Below are 20,520 nucleotides of genomic sequence, written 5' to 3'. Positions count from 1 at the left end.
GCGAACCCTTGCGAAAATTAACCATGGTTTTACCACAAATTCACCATTGTTTGAAGTAAAACTGGTTATACAAATGGAAAAAACCCGTCAAAAAAACATGGTTACTAGCTTTGCTATATATATATATATGTCCAATTCGTGCACTGACCGTTTTTTGCTTCGAATGATTCATTGAATTAATTGATCTCATCTGGATTATAAAATTGGTCCGAGAGGTCAGGACCCGATGAGCGAACTTAGACGACATGTATACTTATGTAGTTGCACTCATAAAATATATTGCTTGAATGTCATGTCAACGTTACGTCTCCTGAATGAGTGTCATCAGTATGGGTGGGTGAGAGTTGTTGAAGTAGCTGTAGTATTCGCTCCAGAACATGAGGTGGCAGTGTCGCCCCATCGCTCTTTCTGAGCCTGAGAGCGCTGAGCCGTCCTTAGCTGTTTTTAGGCTGAGGTTACCTAGCAGTGAAATTCAATCCCTGTTTACCTGTAACACAGACAGGTAGAAATAAGGCGAACCTTAAGACTCGACCCGTTAGGGTTATTATTTGATACATATATTTTCTTTGGTTGGCACGAGCGATGTCAGGCAGTTGCGGGCGGAATCCTCCTCCTTTCCCTGAAAATGAAGATCAGGAGGCTGAATCAGACACTCGAGTGCTGGACAGCGACGAGTATGATGATGAAGGCGAGGACATATTCACCGGCGCGAGAGTGAGACACCAATTTCTGAATGAATAACCTTTTTTCATTATCTGGTGAATTGAAATTGTGGGGGAATATTTAAGTGTCATTTGACAGCTAACGGATAGCTTATTCAATGTCTGCAGCGGTTAATAATGCAGCTCAACAGATGCACGAACTGTAATTATGTTACGGTTATCAGCTGTTATTGTGGCAATGTGTTAATCTCTTTGCAGAGTAAACCGAACACACCGACATCAGCTCCTGATGAAGGCGATATCTTCAGTGAGGAGGGCTCTTACATCAGGACCAATGTCCATCACGCCACTAATGGCCTTCACTCTGATGAAGAGCTGGATCTGTTCACTGGTATTTCTCACCACTCCATTACATTGCACATTGCATTACTCAAAATGAGCAATAAATACTTAATGACACTAATTTCACATGCAGGCCAGATGGCAACTGAACTGCTTTCTGGAGAACATATAATGAATTATATCTTTGTCTTTAAAAAAGCATGAAATGCAGATTATGTAAAGATGCTTAATCTGAGGAGTGAGATTAAGCATCAGACGTTAAACTGAAAGCAATATCCTGAAATCTGTTATCTGAGTATTTACAGCTAAAATTATCAGATGATTTTACAGACTTTTCAATATAGCCTTGTGATTTTTAGTGATTATTATAAAAATAATTTAGGAGCTTAAAGTATGTCTGAAAGGGATAGATTATATGTGTGCATGATTGACTGGCTTGTTAGTCACATTAGGATAAATGATTTTAAATCACTGAGGAAAGCTTTAAGTTACAATGACATCTGTAAGGGTGGATTTCCTGCACGGGTTCAGGCTGCAAGACTGCCGGATGACTAAAGAAAGATGGTAAGATGGTCAGTAAGATGGTAGAAAACTGTACATTTCTTGTCTATTACCACCCACTGCTACTTATACCAATGACTGAAATAAGCAGTTACAATTGCTTAATATGTGGGAGAGCATTGCTATAGAGAGTGACAATATTGTATTGAAATAGGTTGCAGTTCAAAGTCAATATCAAATCAAAACTAGTTAGCACATCCTTTGTAATTGAAAAGGTTTAATGACAAAATATGGTTATGGTTACACTTAAAAAAGTTACAAAATAGATGTATGAGATGATGATAACTTATACCATTAATTGTACCCAGCATATGTGTAAAATGTTACCTGAGAGAGAGAGAGAGAGAGAGAGAGAGAGAGAGAGAGAAAGAAAGAAAAAAGGAGGTAAAGCGAGAGAGAGAGAGAGAGAGAGAGAGAGAGAGAGAGAGAGAAAGAAAAAAAAGAGAGAGAGACCCAAGAAAGGGACCCAGAAAATAAAAGAGGCAGAGCAACAGTTAAAATCTTGTTTATCCTTTCCCTTACCATGTGAGTTTAACCCAAATGTGAGACGTTCAAACTGACCAATCAGATAAATACAACTTCCCCCAATTTACTAAAGGTGTGACAATTCATAGACCCCGGAAAGTAAACACATCTTGGCCTACAGGCCTTGATCACTATCTGCGCCTAGGAACTCCAAATGGTCATTGGGGAAAGAGGGGGTGGAAAACAATAAAGCAAATGTCTTTGGTCATTTCAAATATCTTGGATTATTTTCAATCCTATACATACATGTAATTTGTCGTTTTAAGTTTACATGAAATTGTAATAGAGTAAAAAGTATAATTTTTTTCTTGTAAATATAACTGAATAAAAGTACAAGTACTTGAATTTATCAGAACGCAAGTACATTACAGATTCCTCAAAACACAACTACTAAAATATAGTGAAGTACCATTACTCGAATACATTACATCACTGTGCTTTATCTGTTCTGTCTGTTCAAACTCCAGAGGCCACTGTCGAACTGACACTCACCAACACCACAAGTCAAGGCAGGAGAGAGATTATTGGCCCGAATACATCGGCTTGCAACACCACACATGTCCCTAATTCCATACTCAAACCCAGCATTGTCACCAAGACCATGAAGGAGGTATTGAAACAAGACCCTTCATGTGCATTTAGTTGCATTAATGTATTATTTATATAGATTCTCAGTTCTAACTGAATGCTGATGGACTTTTAACAGTTGGAGGAGGAAGAGAGTGGAGACCAGTTTGAGCTGAACATCGCAGTCACAAACCCTGAGAAAATTGGTATCTTATCCACCTTATTTTTTAATGCAGAAGTAAGCGATTTTCAATGAATGTGCAAGTCTTCTGATTCATCATCCGCTTTAGGTAAACAACAATTTGAAGAATAACTTATGATACATTTAATAAACATGATAACAAATAGCAGTTTGCAACATCAAGCAGCATAATGGACTATTTTTGTACAGCTAAAATAAAACAGCTATAAAAGAATAATAATTATAAAACAGCAGACACCAGAAGCCTTACACATTCAAGTTACAAATATTAGTGCCTACTCTTACTGTTAACTTACTCTTAAAAAATGGCATCATCTAGTATGTCTTCTAGATAGTGGTTCTCAACCAGTTGCCCAGTAGGGGGCCTCAGCAAACTTCCAAAGGAGCATTTAAAAAAATATATATTTTTATTACATTTTAGAATTATTTAAAATAGATTGAATTAAAGTATTCTAACTTAATTAAAATGCTAAATATGATAGACATTAGGAAATACAAGAAATATGACTCCAGATTATATTTCTCATATTTTCCCTGTTGTTGTTGTAATTATCATAGAACATACAGTTCTTCTGAAATACTTCAGACACCTCTGAAATAAAAACATTAATCATAAATAATAATTCACCTATTGACACTCATAGAAAACAAGCAGGATTGTCATTACTGCAGTAGTACCAGAGGAATAGGTGGGCCTTCAAATATTTCCTTGGACAATGGGGATGGAAAAAGTTGCGAACCACTGGTCTAGATTGAGCCTCTTGTTCTGAATGTTCAGTTGAGAGCTTTAGTCACTGTGTTTTTCTACGTTATTGTGTTGCAGGAGATGGCATGAATGCCTACATGTCTTACAAAGTTTCAACTCAGGTACATAAAAACTCTTCCTTATTACTATTTTTTGGATTGCTCAAGCTTTATATATCAGAATTGTTCCTTTTCTCTATGCTTCTCTGTCTCTGTCCAGACTACACTGTCTATGTTCCTTAATAAGACGTTCACAGTGCGTCGACGTTTCAGTGATTTCCTGGGACTTTATGAGAAGATGTCAGCCAAACATTCCTTGCTGGGCTGCATCATCCCACCTCCACCTCAGAAGAGCGTAGTGGGTAAAGAAGCTCTCATGCTCACTCTGGCTCTGTCTATTGCAAGGGTAGGCAACGCCGGTCCTGGAGAGCCACTCTCCTGAGGAGTTTAGCTCCAACCCTAATCAAACACAACTGAACAAGCTAATCAACGTCCTCAGGATTGCTAAGGCTATAGGCGAGTGAGTTTTTTTCAGGGTTGGAGCTAAACTCTGTAGAACAGTGGCTCTCCAGGACTGACGTTGCCTATCCCTGGTCAAGTGGAGTTGTTCTAGTGAACCCGACTAGACACTCTGCAATGGCCCGGATTCCTGAGAATGTTGACTCTGAGCTGTCTGTTGGCTCTCACTTGAATCATTTTAATCGGAGCAGTCTGGTGTGATTTGCTGACTGAGCGTGTGGTTTGTTGTTGTCACAGGGATGACTAAAGTGAAGGTAGGGAAGGAGGATTCGTCTTCAGCAGAGTTTGTGGAAAAGAGACGAGCAGCACTGGAGAGGTGAACACATGCCTAATTACACATACACAAAAAAAAGAGGTCAATCAATTCATAGTTTTCAGTCACATGACAGGAGCTTAGACATGGAGGGTAAAACATCCATTGAACTGCTGCACAGGCCTGTCAGTTTTCCATCTGTGTCAAGACACAAATATTTAGATCCCCTCTCAAAAGAAGAATGAGAGTATTTCAACCACCAAAAACAGAGGGACATTCAAAAATGTGATGTGAAAAACACTTAACAGTGATTTTAAAAGATCATATTCAGTATACACCTTAATGATGATGCATACTATACACAGGCAATCAGATGCCATATCAATGTCATAATAAGCACTTTCTTTATAGTGGTTTCTATTGTAAACTTAACGCGCAATTTAGTGTGTTGGGTTCATAATCTGCAGTTGAGGAAGGCCTTGTTTTGCCCTCCTGGTGGGTGTTTCTAGAAGGGTGTGACATCACGTGAAAACAGTAAACAGCATTTTTCTGATTTAGATGTATTGAATATGTTTAGAAAACCTCTTAGTCTTTCCTTAGTGTGATGGGGCATTCTAGAGTTTGAAATGTAGGAATTTCAAAGTGCTTTTTTTGTGCAACCAAAAATAAAACTGTCCTATAATATCCAGAAAAAGAGAAACACTTTTACACTATAAAGTCAGTTTGAATATTCAAATATGAGCTGCCATTTATCATCAGTGATCCTTTGTCAAAAGTGTAAAAAAAAAACACTTTAATTTTTATTCTCCGGTTGTACTTGACTGCACCATGCACACACACACACACACACACACACACACACACACACACACACACACACACACACACACACACACACACACACACACACACAGGCACGCACACACAAAATGTATTGACCTCTAACATAAAGGGCCCTATTTTAACGATCTGAAACGCAAGTGTCAAAGCGCAAAGCGCAAGTAACTTTGTGGGCGGATCCCGGCGCTGTTGCTATTTTCCCGGCGGGATAAATGCCTCTTGCGCCTGGCGCAAATCTAAAAGGGGTTGGTCTGAAGTAGCTTCATTATTCATAGGTTTGGTTTGGGCGTAACGGGAAACAAACCAATAAGAGCTTTATATCACATTCCCTTTAAGAGCATGATGAACGAAGTGCGCTTGTTCCATGGCGCAATACTATTATAACGGCGCATTTACCAGGCGCGCTTCAGAATCGGTTCACAGCCGAGGAGATCAATGTTCTCGTCAGGGCCGTAAAAGAAAGAGAAGTGACTTTGGGGATGGGACAAACCCACCCAAATTAGCTTCGGTTAAAAATGCATATAATAATTTGGGTAAATGTGTAAGCTTTATGCCTATTTTCCCCAATCGTCATGGACACAACAATGATTTCCCTCGTGTTTTAATATTTTTTCTTATAATAAAAGTTAAATGCATCTGTGTAGATGAGAGAATCCTCTACAGTGTATGCGCGTTGTTCACACACTGTATTATTGCCAAGCATGCGCGCTTAAAATAGCATCTGAATGTACGCGCAACGCGCCACTGACTTATGACTAGTTTTTTTCTGGTCAGTGGTGCAATTGTTTTATAGAACAGCAAAATAGTATGAGGGAAAGTTTGCGCCGGAACACGCCTCCTCTTTGCGCTGAACCGCCCCGTGGAGCGCAAGTGTATTTCTTAGTTAACCGACGTGTGTTTGTGGAGGGAAAATTCCGCTTTGCGCGGGTGCAAAATATGAATGATACATGCGTCAGTGTACAAAGTCATTTGCGCCGGGTGCAAGATAGGGCCCAAAATGTTTCACATGTTACACACTTGTTTCATTATTTTTACTGGTTATATTTACTTACTGTGTGTTTATATTTTCTGTAGGTATCTACAGAGAGTAGTGGCCCATCCATCTCTGCTGCAGGACCCGGATGTTCGAGAGTTTTTAGAGAGAGATGAGGTCACCACCTTTATCATGTTTTTAGTCACATTGTACAGTATTTTTTGGTGGCATATTTAAGATCCAAACTTGTGTGTGTGTGTTTTTAGTTGCCCAGGGCAGTAAATACTCAGACTTTGAGTGGACCTGGCCTGCTAAAGATGATAAACAGAGCGTCGGATGCAGTGAATAAGATGACCATAAAAATGAATGAATCAGATAATGTAAGATGAGCTCAGTTTCTGCAGTTCTAAAGCATATATTTTCCCAGGACGTTGAATTTGGCTAGTGATTGACCCGTCTGCGTGTGTGTCAGTGGTTTGAGAGCAAGCTGCAGGAGGTGGAGAATGAGGAGCAGCTGCTGAGGAGGCTGCATGCTGCTGTTGACTCATTAGTAAACCACAGGAAAGGTGAGAGTAAAAACTACACTGTGAAGCCAATATTCCAGATTCATGCTGTTACACGGTATCTTAATGTCTTTCTCCTCTCGTAGAGTTGTGTACTAACACAGCGGTGTTTAGTAAAAGTGTGGCCATGCTGGGCAGTGTGGAGGAGAACTCTGCATTGTCTCGTGCGCTGTCACAGCTGGCGGAAGTGGAGGATAAGATGGAGCAGCTGCATCAGCAACAGGCCTTCAGCGATTTCTTCATCCTCGCCGAGCTCCTGGCCGACTACGTCAGACTCCTGGGGGCCGTGAGGGTTAGAGAGCACAACCACATAACCCAAAACCAGCAGTCAGAACCAACCACACAAGAAATATGATGTTATTTACTGTGTTCTTTGCTGCCCTCAGTGCTGTTTTGAGCAGAGGGTGAAAGTATGGCAGCGTCTGCAGGAAGCTCAGAGCACACTTCAGAAGAAACGAGAGGCTGAGGCCAAACTGCTCTGGGCCAACAAACCCGAGAAACTGCAGCAGGCTAAAGATGACATAAATGAGGTTAAACCTTATCAGTGAATGATTGATGTACAACACTCTACATGTACTGTTCATAAAATACGCAACTTATGTGTCCGTGCAGGAGAGTTCTGTTTATTTACAAGATGATTGGTCACTAATTTGCTGTTCATGTTCAGCTATTTTCTTTGTTTCTGTGCAGTGGGAGTCTAAAGTCAGTCAGTATGAGAGAGATTTAGAAAGAGTCACCTGTACTGTGCGCAAAGAAGTGCTCAGATTTGAGGTAAGATGTGTTGCAAAACAAACATCACTAGTGCAAAAAAGTTTAAATAAGATTTTAGTGTTTAGACGCATTTTTTTCTTTTACACCTCATCAAGCATATAGTTGAATATTTCCAAGAAAGATAGAAAGAGGACACCAGAGAAACGGCATAGTAAAATACTTGGAGTCTTGCTAAAAGAGATAGTTCACCCAAAATTGAAAATTCAGTCATCATTTATGTATATACTGTCACGTCTTTCCAAACCTGTATTACTTTCTTTCTGCTGTTAAATAAATATATATATATATATATTTTTTTTTTTCCTTTCAACTGCTCTCTCTGGCTCAGCGGCAGTGCCAACACAATTTGTTCCGCTGTGATTGTACTTCTCAAAAGTTTTACATAGTCGAGTAGAGATTAATTGTGTAATTAAATCTCTAGTGTACAGCACAAAACATCACAAAATAGAAAATGAAATATTTTCTTTTCTGTCACAGAAAGAGAAAGCCAGAGATTTCAAACAGCACATAGTAAAATACCTGGAGTCCCTTCTTCACACACAGCATCGGGTAAGTGTATGTGTGTGTTTTACATACAGCATCATTGAATAGCCTTTCATGAAATGTTATTTATCTTAAACCAGCTGGTGAAGTGTTGGGAGGCCTTCCTGCCTGAGGCCAAAGCCATCGCCTGATCCGAGCCTTACCTCACACGCTCCTAAACTTTGACCTTGACAACAGACAATCAACATTTCTCTCTTCCTATTTCCTTTGCTCTCTGTGCGTCAAATAACATGTACATCTTAATGGCTATCCATCAAAAGGTTAATTTCTAGATTGTGATGGCAAACCCATGCAGTGACCCGTGCCACTGTTGACAATTGAGTGTTGAGAGTAAAGGTTAAAGGTCAGAGCGGCATTTAAAAAAGAGCAAGCTATGTGGGGTGCAGCAAAACTATTTTTTTATGTGTGCATGTGTTTAGTGTTATCCTTAATGTTTTTAATGGTGCTTAGCTTGTGAAGTTTTCTAGTAGAGACATTAAACCGCCTTTAAGATTGTTGAGTCTCATTTTCTGTGTGTCATGGAAGTGCACAGAAATAAGACTGAACATTTGGAGTTTGTAATCCATTCCAGATAAACAGAAAAACACTTGAGATGTTCCCAGGGTCACTCAGCCCAGCCTGATGTTGCACCAAGAAGTTAGAGTATGATATAGACAAAAGAATGAACCCCATTACAACAAGGGAAAATGGTTGTTGTCTTTTGAGTCCCATAATTTGTGTTGTTAGTATTTTGACTGACTTTTTATGTTCTCAAACAATGCACTGATCTGGACTGGTCCAGATAAAGGTCTACTTATAGGTGGACAAACATTTCTTTAAAAAATTCTATATGAACTTGTCAAAACGTACATTAATTGTAAAATGGTTTAATTCATTTTGCGAAGAATGTGTAAAAACATTTGCACTGTGGATGCTTTTAGCCTTGAACATTTACACACTGCTGGTGTATACATGATATCGCACTACCTGCAGAATCCAGGGGCCTCATTTATAAAACACACGTGATCAGATTTGATCCTACATTCCATGGATTTTATCCCACGTCCTAAGTGTGAAACAAATCGGGATTTGTAAAAAGAGAAAATTTTCTTATGCATACACCAACTGAAGAAAATGTTTATAGAACTTTTTGCACTTATATACAATTATATTAATTCAGCATTAAGAACATAAATAGGTGATCACAATATGCACATATATTATTGTATGTGCAGATAAGCAACATTTTAACTAGTTTGTGATAATTATGTCACTGAAATTAATTATATATAACTAAGAAGGGATATTTGCGGACGTTTTGTAGGCGGAGTTGATGTGCTTGTTCACGTAATGCTTAAATTTATGATGAATTTTGATTGATCAAGAGTGATGCATTTAGGAACATTTTCTGCATATAGACGTTTTATAAATCATTCAAAGGAATATTTCAGAAATGTGTTCACATTTAGGACCATTCTATGCATGTCTTTATAAATGAGGCCCCAAGTCTTCAAATATCATAGATATTGAGGGGACCCCCATATTCAAAGCAGAGGTATATTTGTTTTTTAATGCCAGATTTACACCAGTTGTCAATTTTGGGTTACATTCTTGTTAAAAAGCTTTCTTTTTTTTTTTTTACACTAAATACTCACTGCTGTTATACGATTGTATTATAAGCCTCCGTTTTGACTATTAACAAGATGTTAATGACCAATTACATGTAAGACATGCATTTAAAACCGTTGTCCTGTAAAACATTATTTGTCTATTTGATGAAAATAAAAAAGGATTAAAAAACCTGTTATCTGTTTCAGTTTAAGTACATCATCTCAAAGCATCAAATTCATCAACTAGTCAATACAGCATTTGTTCTAAATGGATCCTGTACCGAACATTTTCAGCCAAGCTGAATAGATGTGCACTGAGACAGTGATAGACAATCTTTAAAAACAAACAAAACATTGATTTTAAAAGATTTGAGAAGGTAGAACAACTGTGCTTTTAACGATTAGTAATGATGTTTTTAATTTTACTGGGCATATTTGTCAATCTAACAGTAATTTGTTTTAAATTTGATGCGCCTGGAACTGAATTATTAATGTATGAAAACATTTTTAATAACGGAGAATAACATTTTATTTTTACTCAGAGTCGGGTGAATATTATGTTAAATGACAAAACGTAAAAATACATAAAAATAAACCACACCAGATTCAAACAAATGACTTCAAAACGGATCTTTTGAGCTTAACCTGAGAGCACTGTTCTTCATATCAGCATGCTGTTATTATTAAATGTACTCATCAAAACTACTTCGTGGCTGTAAATCAGGAGATCATCACATAAAAAAAAAGGAGTGAAAAAATTCCATGAGTGCATTATAAGGCCTCGATATGCATCCAGTAGTCTTTCATTGTCCCACCTGAATCTGTAGGCTAATGCATCAAGTACACTGGGCTCATAAGTACACTAAACACACAAACAGGGGGACACACATCTCTGGGAGTTTTAGTCTAGTCCACATCTCAGATCCTCCCCGTGACACTTGTGCACAATCTATCATTACAACAAAAGCCCAGAGCAAATGACACCCAGTCACTATTGCACAGTTACGGAGTCTGTGCGCTAAGCATTGTTGCGTTAATGCTATTGACGCCATAACAACTCTTGGTTCCCTTTTTGCTCTTGAAACAATTGAAGTTACAAGAAATAAAATATTAACAAGTCTTCCCCAATAAAATAAAATGTGTGGCCAAAGTTAAACAAAGTCTCTTCAGTTGGCTTAGAGTTTCAGTTGCCGCTGTGTCCTCATAGGTCCTCTTCACTGTCCCACAGTTCCTCTTTGCGGAGGAGCTGATATGATTGTCAGGAGTCACTCTCATTTACGACATGACTATAGCTAACCATCGCCTCTTTTTGACGGCATAGCACTACAAACAGCAGTAGTACCAGCAGGAAGAGCAGACATCCACACACAGCCAGCCCGATGATGACCTCTGCACACATGCATGAGAAAGAACTATCAAAATCCAAGTATGCAAGCAAACGTTCTTACAATATAAACAGATTTTTTACTATAGATACACATCTTTACTCTACAGTCCATATATGAATGTACATTATTGCATTTACCAGTGTCTGTGGCTTGCTTCTTTATCTGACAATCTTTATTCCTGTCTTGTGGTATGACTTCAAGTGTGAGGCTCACAAAGTCCTGTAGGGGGCAGCGTTGGGAACAGCCCGGTAAAGACACTGCGTACGGCTCGGACACAGTGCTGTCATTGCGATAAAACATCTCCACTGAAAACGACCTGAAAGAGACAAGCAAAGGAATATTTTGGTTGACCAAAGATGTCTTCTAGAAACATGAATTTAGGAAAAACACAGACAACATGTTACCCGTTCTCTTCCTGGTGAAGTTCAATTAGATGACATGAGGCATAAGGCGGCTGCAGGCCATTAAAGACATTCAGGGCTTCCTGCAGAGCTACAACTGTTGTGTCATGCTAGTGAGGATAGAGTTGCATGAGAGAACATTACATGAACTGCTTTCTCTAAACAGAACACATTTCTTTTTTATAGAAAACTATTGAGTGAAAAAGGGAAGTCTAGGAGTTTGGTCAGCTGATGTTGATGTGATCGTGACACATGACTTACAGCTGAGTATATCACCATCTTCACTTTTTGTTTAGAGTCTGGAACTGCGGCGGTTGAGAGATTCTTAATGATCTGATCTAACAGCAGGCCTGCGAACAAGAGCGTAAGCAAAGTGTCACACAATCGCAGTACTGCACATATCCAGTCTGAATGTGGAGCAGTCCGTTGTTTCTTTACATTGACGTGTGCCTGCACTGTTGAGGTAGCGGCCTTTCCCTCTATACCTACAACACTGATTTGCATGTGTGCATAAAAGTGTCAGACTGTGTAACTATGTAAATGGTCTTCCAAGAATCCTCAACAGTCTTCTTATGCCTATGATGAGCACAACAAACTTTGAAATGTCAACAAAAAAAAAAGCTCAGATAACCTCACATAAATGCTTTTCGCTTGCATTTTCTTTTTATTATTGTTTTTGTTTATTTTTTAATTAAAATGTAATAATAAAAAATATGCTCTGCCCAGTGATAACCTCTCACCTCCTTGAAGTCTGCACTTCTCCTTTCTCTTATAGACTCCAAACATAATCTGAAAACCAAAGTTCTTCAGCACCTTCAGCGTTTCCATCACATCTGGAGTCACCCAGCCAGGTGGTGACTTCCCATGTTTTGCCTGGGGATGGAGAATAACAGAACTGATCTGACACACAATTCATGGTTGCTGTCTGAGCATCTATAGACCATTCTTGAATAAAATTATGTAACAGTGTCTCAGCTTGTGGTAAAAAGGCCATCAGTGCAAGACATTTACCACAAAGTGTACAGAAGACCACTCAACATAAATAAAGAGTCCATACACGCTGGGGAACAGTTTACCCACAAGCCATCAGACTCACCCAGTTAGCCAGTCTACTTAACTTGGCTACTTAACTCTGCTCACATGGCAACAAACAACTTAACTCTAGGCATTATAGAGCAACAGTGACCATTCATCTTTTTCAGCAGAGTTGGTTCCAGAAGTATTTTTCCCATTCACTTTTCCCAAAAGGATTTTAGAAAAGTCTTATAAGCCATTAACCAAACAAACCAGCTATGAGGTGAATCACAACATGACTAATTTTGATTTGAAGCAAAAAAGGTATTTGAAAAACAGACAAAAAGAAAAAAGGTACAAGACTGTTAAATAAATAATCTATTTATATTTAAATTTATTGAAAAATATGCATATATACACAATTTTTTTGTAGTTTGAGAGTTTATGAAAACTTATAAAAATTATAAAGAGCTCTTTTTTTTTAAACCAATAATTCCACTGTTAAATGTGATTATTTAAAAAAACAAGTTGAAAAAAAAAAGTGGGCTGATCAAATCAATTTCCCTATTAAGAAAATCAATCCGATTTTTACTTTCAGAAACCTAATGTTGCACTTTGTAATGAGGTCGATAATAAACTACATTAGTTGCATACATAGTGTCTTTAATCTATCATTTATTCACATATAGACAATACTTAGCAGGCAAGATTGGCTGGCAGAATCTCTTAATGCTAGATGAAGTCATGAATAATGTGCACATGAATGCCAAGTGAAACTCACCTCACAAAATAACGTGTCATAAACACTCCAAATAGACTCAATTGAGGCTGTCTTCAGTCCTGTTTTATTTCTCACCATTTCTATAAATGCCTTCATAAAAACACAATGACATAATCATGATTGTAGAAACCATTGTTTTTATTTATTGCACATTTACACTGCAAGACAAGGAACATACTAACATTGTAAGGCACGCTTAAAAACATGAAAAAAATATGGAGCAAGTTTTGAAATGGAATAGACAATACTATACAACACTAGAATAGTAAATATTTACATTGCGTTCCATATGATGCACTATACACTTACACACTATGTACTCAACCATGTAGTGTATGAACTTTATGTGGTCATTTATTATCATTCAACATCGGAGTCTGATAGCCCCTCCCCCTTTGACAGTTGACTTTGTGAAGTGTCCAGCATTCCACACTTTTCCACGAATTTTCATTTAAGTAAGTGCATCATTAGGGTGTTTAAAGTGTACTTCTTATCTTAGGAATTTTCCGTGTGAACACACGATTCACACTATTTATACTACAAAACAACATAGAATAGTGCAGAAGTACTCGATTAGTATACATTTTCTGCCTTTCTACTTTGAGAATTTAAATAATTTTGAAAAAATCATGAAAAAAAGCAAAGGAGGGTTGAATGTGATATTTACCCAACAATCTTACTGTGGGCGAACAGGACGAGGCCGAGGGCTGTGAGAGGCGTGATTGATAATGAGCGACACTTGTGCGGCGCAGCGGTCTCGTATCTCTCATGGAGGAGCGAAGCATAAAAAGAGGAGCGACGACGGTGAAGAGCGAGAGAGGACAGGCCTGGACTTGTGTTTTGTTTGTTTTATCATATGTGACAGCAGTCGTCCGTGAGGGGTTGCTGTCTTTTACTTTCATTTTGGATTTATTTATTTTATTATTAAAGCTGCAGTCCGTAGCTTTTACTCTTTGTCGCCCTCTCTGTTCGAAATCAGTAATTGCAGTTATACATCGGCATGAAACAGCGCGGATGAACACAATGTTTTGAGGAGACTGCGCCTCTGTCAGTCGCCGCGCCAGTGTGGATACTGGCATTCAGAATTACACATTCTACTTTTTGGAAGTACAGTATGACCAACATAATAATTTTCACCGGAAAATGTCATCTGAACAAGTAAGTAACATCCACTTTTGTTCTGATCAACTAAGGGGGACAAAAGCATAACATCTTACGACGGGAAAATTTTCACTTTACCGATCTGATTCAGCTCTAATGCTTGACAACGGAGAAGGCGGGTTTGGTTTTCTTGGAGTATTGGAGTAGAGGTGAATTGCTCCCTCTCATAGCTAAATAATTCATATTTACCATAATAGCAAAACTAAAAAAGCCACAACGAAGGAAACTCCATAACTGTGAATTGAGCGAACAAGTATGCTACGGTTTCACGATTGAACTATTGAAAAAACTTAACGTTACCTGTCCAGCAGAAAAAAAGCCGTCTCTGCGTCCGTTTTAAACCCCTTCAAATCACGGAGTTCACGCCACCTTTCAAAAGCCCTGCCGATGTTTATCCTTGTTTTCGCGTAGGCCCGGTTGCAGTCTCTTTTTCCCACTCCGAAGTCCGAAATCTTTTGGGTTTTACAACTGGTGAACCTCCATTTGTCACTGGTGATTGTCGTTTGAACCTTTCTGGATCCGCCATACGTTTAATTATTTAAAGTGCTGTGAGAAAAGCCTAAAAATCTCCACCTCCAACATCCTCACACGCAATATAGCCTACTAGCCGAAACACCTTCTTTATGTGTACAGATGTGACGCAATGACGCAAAGACATGCTCGAATTTCCCGCGGAAATCCACCAGTACCACTGGAATTAAAATCATTATTACAAGCTAACCGTTTTGAATCGAGCTAAGGCAAGAAGATATTTTTGAACACTGGCTGGTCATGTTTTTTATTATTATTATTATTTTGGATCATTTTTAACCCAAAAAAGTTACGGACTGCAGCTTTAAATTATGTGTTGAACAATCGCCGGTTCCCGCCTCATTCTTCCAAAAACCTCTAACTGCGTTACATTTACCATCTTCACAAGTTCAGAAATCTAGGGATTCAATGTACCGGTATACTTAAAAACAGGATATCTTCTAAAACTGTGAAAAGAATGTTATTAATTTTCATTGCAAGCCACTTAAACAAACCAAAATTTAGAGGTAAAAAGTGCAACAATAAAAAGGTGTTTCAGGTAAATAAGAATCTGTCTGTGAGAAGATCTGTCTCAAAAATGTTTTTTTTTTTTTAATTCCCCTCGTCTACTGTTAGGACTACCAAAACGATTTGTGGACTCAAATACATATTCATCAAACTGTCAAACTGTCAAACTGAACCTCCTCTTGGCATCACCATTTAAAACCAATTCAGAAAACTGCAGGATACCTTTTGTGTTGCACTATATCATAATTGCTGTAAAAACATTACTATAAATTACATAGACAGATGACCTGCTATTATAGATGGGGTTTTGCAAGGTGGACTCACCTTATAAGTGTCAGTCATATTGAGAAAAATTTCAGATTTTTCAGTCTCGTTCATGAGCTGTGTGTAACGTGGACAGTCTTCTAGCGGGAATGAGAGCAGCTGGAAAGACAACAAAAAACAAAGGCAAACTCTGTAGGCAGGTCATGTGACCATGTAAATAGATTTCAAACATCCAGGGACATTTACTGATGCTGCTGCTGTGCAAATATGAACTGAACACTAAAGAGAGGTCAGGGCCAAGTTTCAGTGTGCTGCAAAATAGTGGAGAGAAAAAGTGGGAACAGAGCTTCAGTGTGAGGTCTTACCTTCTCTTCATTCGCTGGGACAGTGTGAACAGGTATTGGCTGCCATTTCAAATCTGGATCAAACACCTCAGAACCGTTAGGTGGGAAGAGGCCAGCCAGGTTAGCTTCTGCACTCATCAGAGTCCGGTCAACATCTGTACTTCTGATGAATATCTGCAGCACAAAGATGGCATATGCGGTTTAAATGCACAAGTCCAGCAGCTTTGTGTATCTGTTTACTGAACATGTTTAAACAGAAATTTAAAAAAAAACAGTGACCTCATGCCGGTCATAGTCCTCACTCAGGAATCCTCTGTAGCGTTTCTTTAAAAACTGACCTAGTTCATAGTGCTGCTTCATTCCTTCCTGGAAAATCAAAAAGATTGAGTTAAAGTAATAAAAACACAAAAGGATGAAATATATCCTTAACGTGCATTTAGTAGTTTGGTGCCTATTACAAAAATTTGCACAGAATGGACTGAAGTTTTCTATAAAGGGGTTTTAATTATGTACGGTGCGGGTCGCCCCAGTCAGTGTATTTTGGCATGTTGAAATGACGTGACAGTAAATTGAAAATGTGTCCATCGAGGATTTTCAAGCTGCATGTTAATGCCATTACGGCCTCACCACTGACGTGCAAAGGTGGGTGAGCTGCTCTGTGCTCGAATACTGTACATTCTGTGTAGGGAAATCGACCCAATTACATCATTCACAGTGCTTCATCGGAGTGGCGTTCCCTAAAAGCTCTTTTGGTATGATTCGCTTATCGTTACTGCAACTGTCTGAGTGGTGGAATTTTATGTACAGCATCATGGAGAAAAATACATTACCACCACAATCTCAGCTGTTAAAAATTATTTAAAAAAAATAATAAGTTGAAATAATGCAGGCTGGCAGCTTTAACAGAACATTTACCATTGATTAACAACCTCAGAGCTCACAGTAGGTCTGTCTTATGGTTTATAAATTATCGTTAAAAATTCCTATGGAGAAAATGAATGGACTATTTACTTTTGGAACCCGACTGTTGCAGTCCATATACATAATATAGGACAGCCTCTTGCACGTTACTGCATAATCAAATGCTCCTCAAGTAGCAGGTAGCCTACCTGATTAAAACAAAGACAATAAGGTATGTGCGTGCATGTCTGCATACCTGAGAGAGCTGTCCAAAACCCTGGGGCCAGTCACTCTCCTTGTAGGGATCAGTCGGATAGGCCTTGATTGGAGATCTGTCGCCATGACGATAGAGCTGACAGAGAGGAAGTCAAATACTCGATTTATGTGTGTGTGTTCAACAGCAGTTAGATCAGCAAATCCTGCTTGTCATGTGCTCATAATGACACCCAGATACGAGCCACACAGTAGTCGATAAACATATTCTAACTGGATAAGCAGATTCAGTCTATCTCCTTATCTTTATCTCTGACTTTCATAGATATCAGCCGTGATCTTCTCTAATTTACACTAAAGTCTATAAGTGGACTTACCTGTATCGCTTTCCAAACGGAAATTACGTTTTCTAAGAATGCTTCATAGCAGTGTTACACAACCACACTTAAAAATACACAAGCCTCTGGTTTAAACTTACTCATTTGCAGCGACTCCAAAGTCATAATTAACCATGAAACACTTATTTTGTGGACATTTTGGAGTACAGAATCAGACATGAAGAAGGAAAACAATCATCTCAAATATGATAAAACAACAACACAAGGAAAATGATTTGTATACACAAATAGAAGAAAAACACTCACAAAGCATCAAAAATCTGGTATTTTTATCATTGTGTCCAATTTTGAAGGATGAAAATAGAGTTGAATTCAAGAAGAAATAGTGTAAGTAAGACGATGGGTATTTAAAACATTTTGGTTTATGAATGCAAATTTTGCATCCAATATTAGCAAGATAATCAATAGATAAATGATCACAGTTGTCATAATACAAAATAATATATTTGAGAATAGAGGAGAGGTTTAGGCCTACTTCTGCAGGACTAAAAATAAAGGCACTTACGATCAGCCAAGAATTTATTGTTAATAATACAATCAAAAAATAAATCTGTAAAAGCTGTTTCTTCTAAACATGGTAGATTTTAAGATATAAGTTAATAACTTATACAAAGGGATTATATAGCTTTGGGAAGCCATGGAGCTTCATAAATTAGAATATTACCAGAATCCAAAGGTAAAATGAAATTAATAGACAACATGTCTCATCATGTGATGAAGCCAAAGATTGAGCTGAGACAGTCGAGAACAAGCAGAACTAAAAACAAAGTTAATAGCAAACGTTTGTTAGCCTACTCATGTCAGCAGATATTGCGACCTGATTACGACTCACTCACGTCGTTGCTTCTGGATACAGTATCAAACTAGACTGATAACGACAGAAAAGACCAGTATCGACTGATATACAGTAATCTATGCAAAGCATTGATAAACAACGTGGGGGGAAGAGACAATCTCATTTCATATTCACACAGAAGACACATGTTATGCATACAAATATGATACACATATTAGGAAGTCAGAATTTGTGTCTCGTATTATGATTTTTTTTAGACGAACAGTTTTATCAAGCCAGCTGCAAACCAACATTTAACGTTACTCAACACTGGCAGTAATCTGGACAAATGGATTATACTCACCACTGTGACAAACTTCAGCGTTCTCTCTCCATTGGAAAAACTTAAAGCGAGGACAAACACGACGATCAGAAAGGAGGAAGCCATACTTGCGAACAAGCAGCTGAGGTAGAGTACAGTAACCTCATTGAACGATCTGGCAAACACAAGACGAACTACAAGCTTTTCCGGGTAAAGGAGCGCTCCCATTGGCCAACGCACTCTGCAGCTTTAAAAACACGTAAGGTGATTGGCAGTCTTGGAACAGAGAAGGACTCTCGTGACCAAATCGTAAACAATAGTTGTTTTTTTGATAAGATAACCGTAAACTGCTACTGCGGGTCTTGTTTAATCTGACATTTAAGACCAGTCTCCATTGAGGTGTATTTGAATGTGTGAACTAATTGCTTTCGCACTTAAACTGCAATCTTTATAATGAAAGGGGCTGTGAATTAATACACTTAGCATTTTGTTGGCCATTATCTTTCAGTTTCCTATATTTGTATTTGCATATAGATATTTTTAAATATTATGTTCATACCCGTAGGTATACTAAGAAAGTTAGGGTTAGTATAACCCTAACCCTAGGTTTTTTTTTTTTTTTTTACCGATTTACGGGCAGTGACAGACAGCTCAAAGAGCATGAACGATGTTTTCGGTAATTGACTATGAATGATCGGTGCTCCATTGGTTTTGTCTGTATGCGTTTTGGCAGGAACACAGCAACAAATCTAAAGTACATGCGACCCTTTTTTTGGAAATAAAGAAGAATATTCCTCACTACATACATATAAATCCGAAAATAAAATTAGCAGGGACGATTTAGGCAACGTCCCTGCTGCTTAAGGTCTCCAACGTACTTGTTTTATTTGATATCTACGATTTCAAGGAGTATAATCGGACAAAAATATGAAGAAAAGGTAGGCCAAAGCTGAGACCCCGAGTGTTTGTATTAAAAATATATTAAATAAAAAACACTCATAATTGATACACTGTGTAACTGTGAGAATTAATGCATCACCTGTAAACTGTAGCCTGCTAACTGCTAAACGTGAAAGCTGTTAGCTTTCTCATTCAAAAACAAACAAACATTGTAAATTAACGTTATGACGTTCACTAGTTCCTTAATTCTATAATCATGAAGTTCATTTAATGAGCGACACTCCGTTTAAAGCCATTTTAAATCCCCTGTCTATCCTTAATAGCAGAAGATAACAGCTAAATCAAACATGTAGCCTGTCAGATGAATGATGGCTTAAGTTATATTAGAGTGCAACAAAATCGCAAAGCTTATCCGCCTGTTTTTCCAACCTGTTAGTTTCATGCATAATGCATGCCTGAACATAAGTAACACATTTATAATTATTGTCTTTTTATCAGTTGCACTGTGTGGTACTTTTACCCATATGAGACAGTTACAGGAAATGTCGTTTACCATTCTTTAATGATTTATAAAGATTATTATTTAACGATATCTCTTTACTGCTTTATTGTCATGTTTAGTTCTTATCTATTTTAGCCTTTCTTTTGCTTTTTGCTCAAATATGTTATAATAATTTTAGTTAGTCATGTTTTTGTCATTTTAGTAGTTTTTAAACGCTCATATGGCCTAGTTTTAGTTATTTTATGTTACCTGAGCAACTAGCTGAAATAAAATGTTTTTATACATTTTCTATTTTTTATTTTATTTTAGTAAAATTACAGTTAACATTTATTTATTTTAAGTAAGAAAATTATATATGTTTTGTTTTAGTTAACTATTATAACCGTTTTCTACCTAGAGTTATAATTCTTCTACAGTCTTTTTACTGTACAATAAAAGTCTATATTTTTCTGTTTAAGTTATTCA

At 37.9% G+C, this 20,520-nt stretch overlaps 3 protein-coding genes across 4 annotated transcripts in view; 2 read left to right on the top strand and 1 right to left on the bottom strand.

The window, feature by feature from the left end:
* The first annotated feature begins 393 nt into the window (after positions 1–393).
* Positions 394–9,849, top strand: snx1b (sorting nexin 1b). Its single transcript, XM_077229042.1, has 15 exons — positions 394–714; positions 921–1,053; positions 2,558–2,700; positions 2,797–2,863; positions 3,683–3,726; positions 3,824–3,965; positions 4,360–4,438; positions 6,290–6,365; positions 6,455–6,568; positions 6,661–6,754; positions 6,838–7,043; positions 7,138–7,281; positions 7,442–7,522; positions 8,000–8,071; positions 8,146–9,849. Exons 1-15 carry the CDS (start codon positions 583–585, stop codon positions 8,194–8,196), a joined length of 1,578 nt encoding a protein of 525 aa, XP_077085157.1. The 5' UTR covers positions 394–582; the 3' UTR covers positions 8,197–9,849.
* Positions 9,850–10,158: 309 nt separating this feature from the next.
* Positions 10,159–18,859, bottom strand: acp2 (acid phosphatase 2, lysosomal). Of its 2 annotated transcripts, none has more exons than XM_077229043.1 (11): positions 18,696–18,859; positions 17,202–17,297; positions 16,325–16,411; positions 16,067–16,219; positions 15,762–15,860; positions 13,239–13,328; positions 12,184–12,316; positions 11,705–11,793; positions 11,447–11,553; positions 11,180–11,358; positions 10,159–11,043 (listed from the first exon to the last, which is right to left on the bottom strand). In XM_077229043.1, exons 1-11 carry the CDS (start codon positions 18,777–18,779, stop codon positions 10,913–10,915), a joined length of 1,248 nt encoding a protein of 415 aa, XP_077085158.1. In that variant the 5' UTR covers positions 18,780–18,859; the 3' UTR covers positions 10,159–10,912. The 2 variants fall into 2 exon arrangements, with proteins under 2 accessions (XP_077085158.1, XP_077085160.1); XM_077229045.1 differs by having other exon boundaries at positions 16,384–16,411; positions 18,696–18,829.
* A 501-nt stretch (positions 18,860–19,360) lies between these two features.
* Positions 19,361–20,520, top strand: part of ambra1a (autophagy/beclin-1 regulator 1a) — a 106,597-nt gene continuing 105,437 nt past the window's right edge. Inside the window, exon 1 of the mRNA XM_077229059.1 lies at positions 19,361–19,591. The gene's annotated coding sequence lies outside the window, so the exon portion shown is untranslated. The remainder of the gene's footprint in view (positions 19,592–20,520) is intronic.

Source organism: Siphateles boraxobius, unplaced genomic scaffold (assembly GCF_051911475.1).
Source record: "Siphateles boraxobius isolate OS27281-9 unplaced genomic scaffold, OSU_SipBor_1 130, whole genome shotgun sequence".
Lineage (NCBI taxonomy): Eukaryota > Metazoa > Chordata > Actinopteri > Cypriniformes > Leuciscidae > Siphateles > Siphateles boraxobius.
The sequence above is the reverse complement of the archived record's forward strand: the minus strand, read 5'-3'. Positions and strand labels throughout refer to the sequence as shown.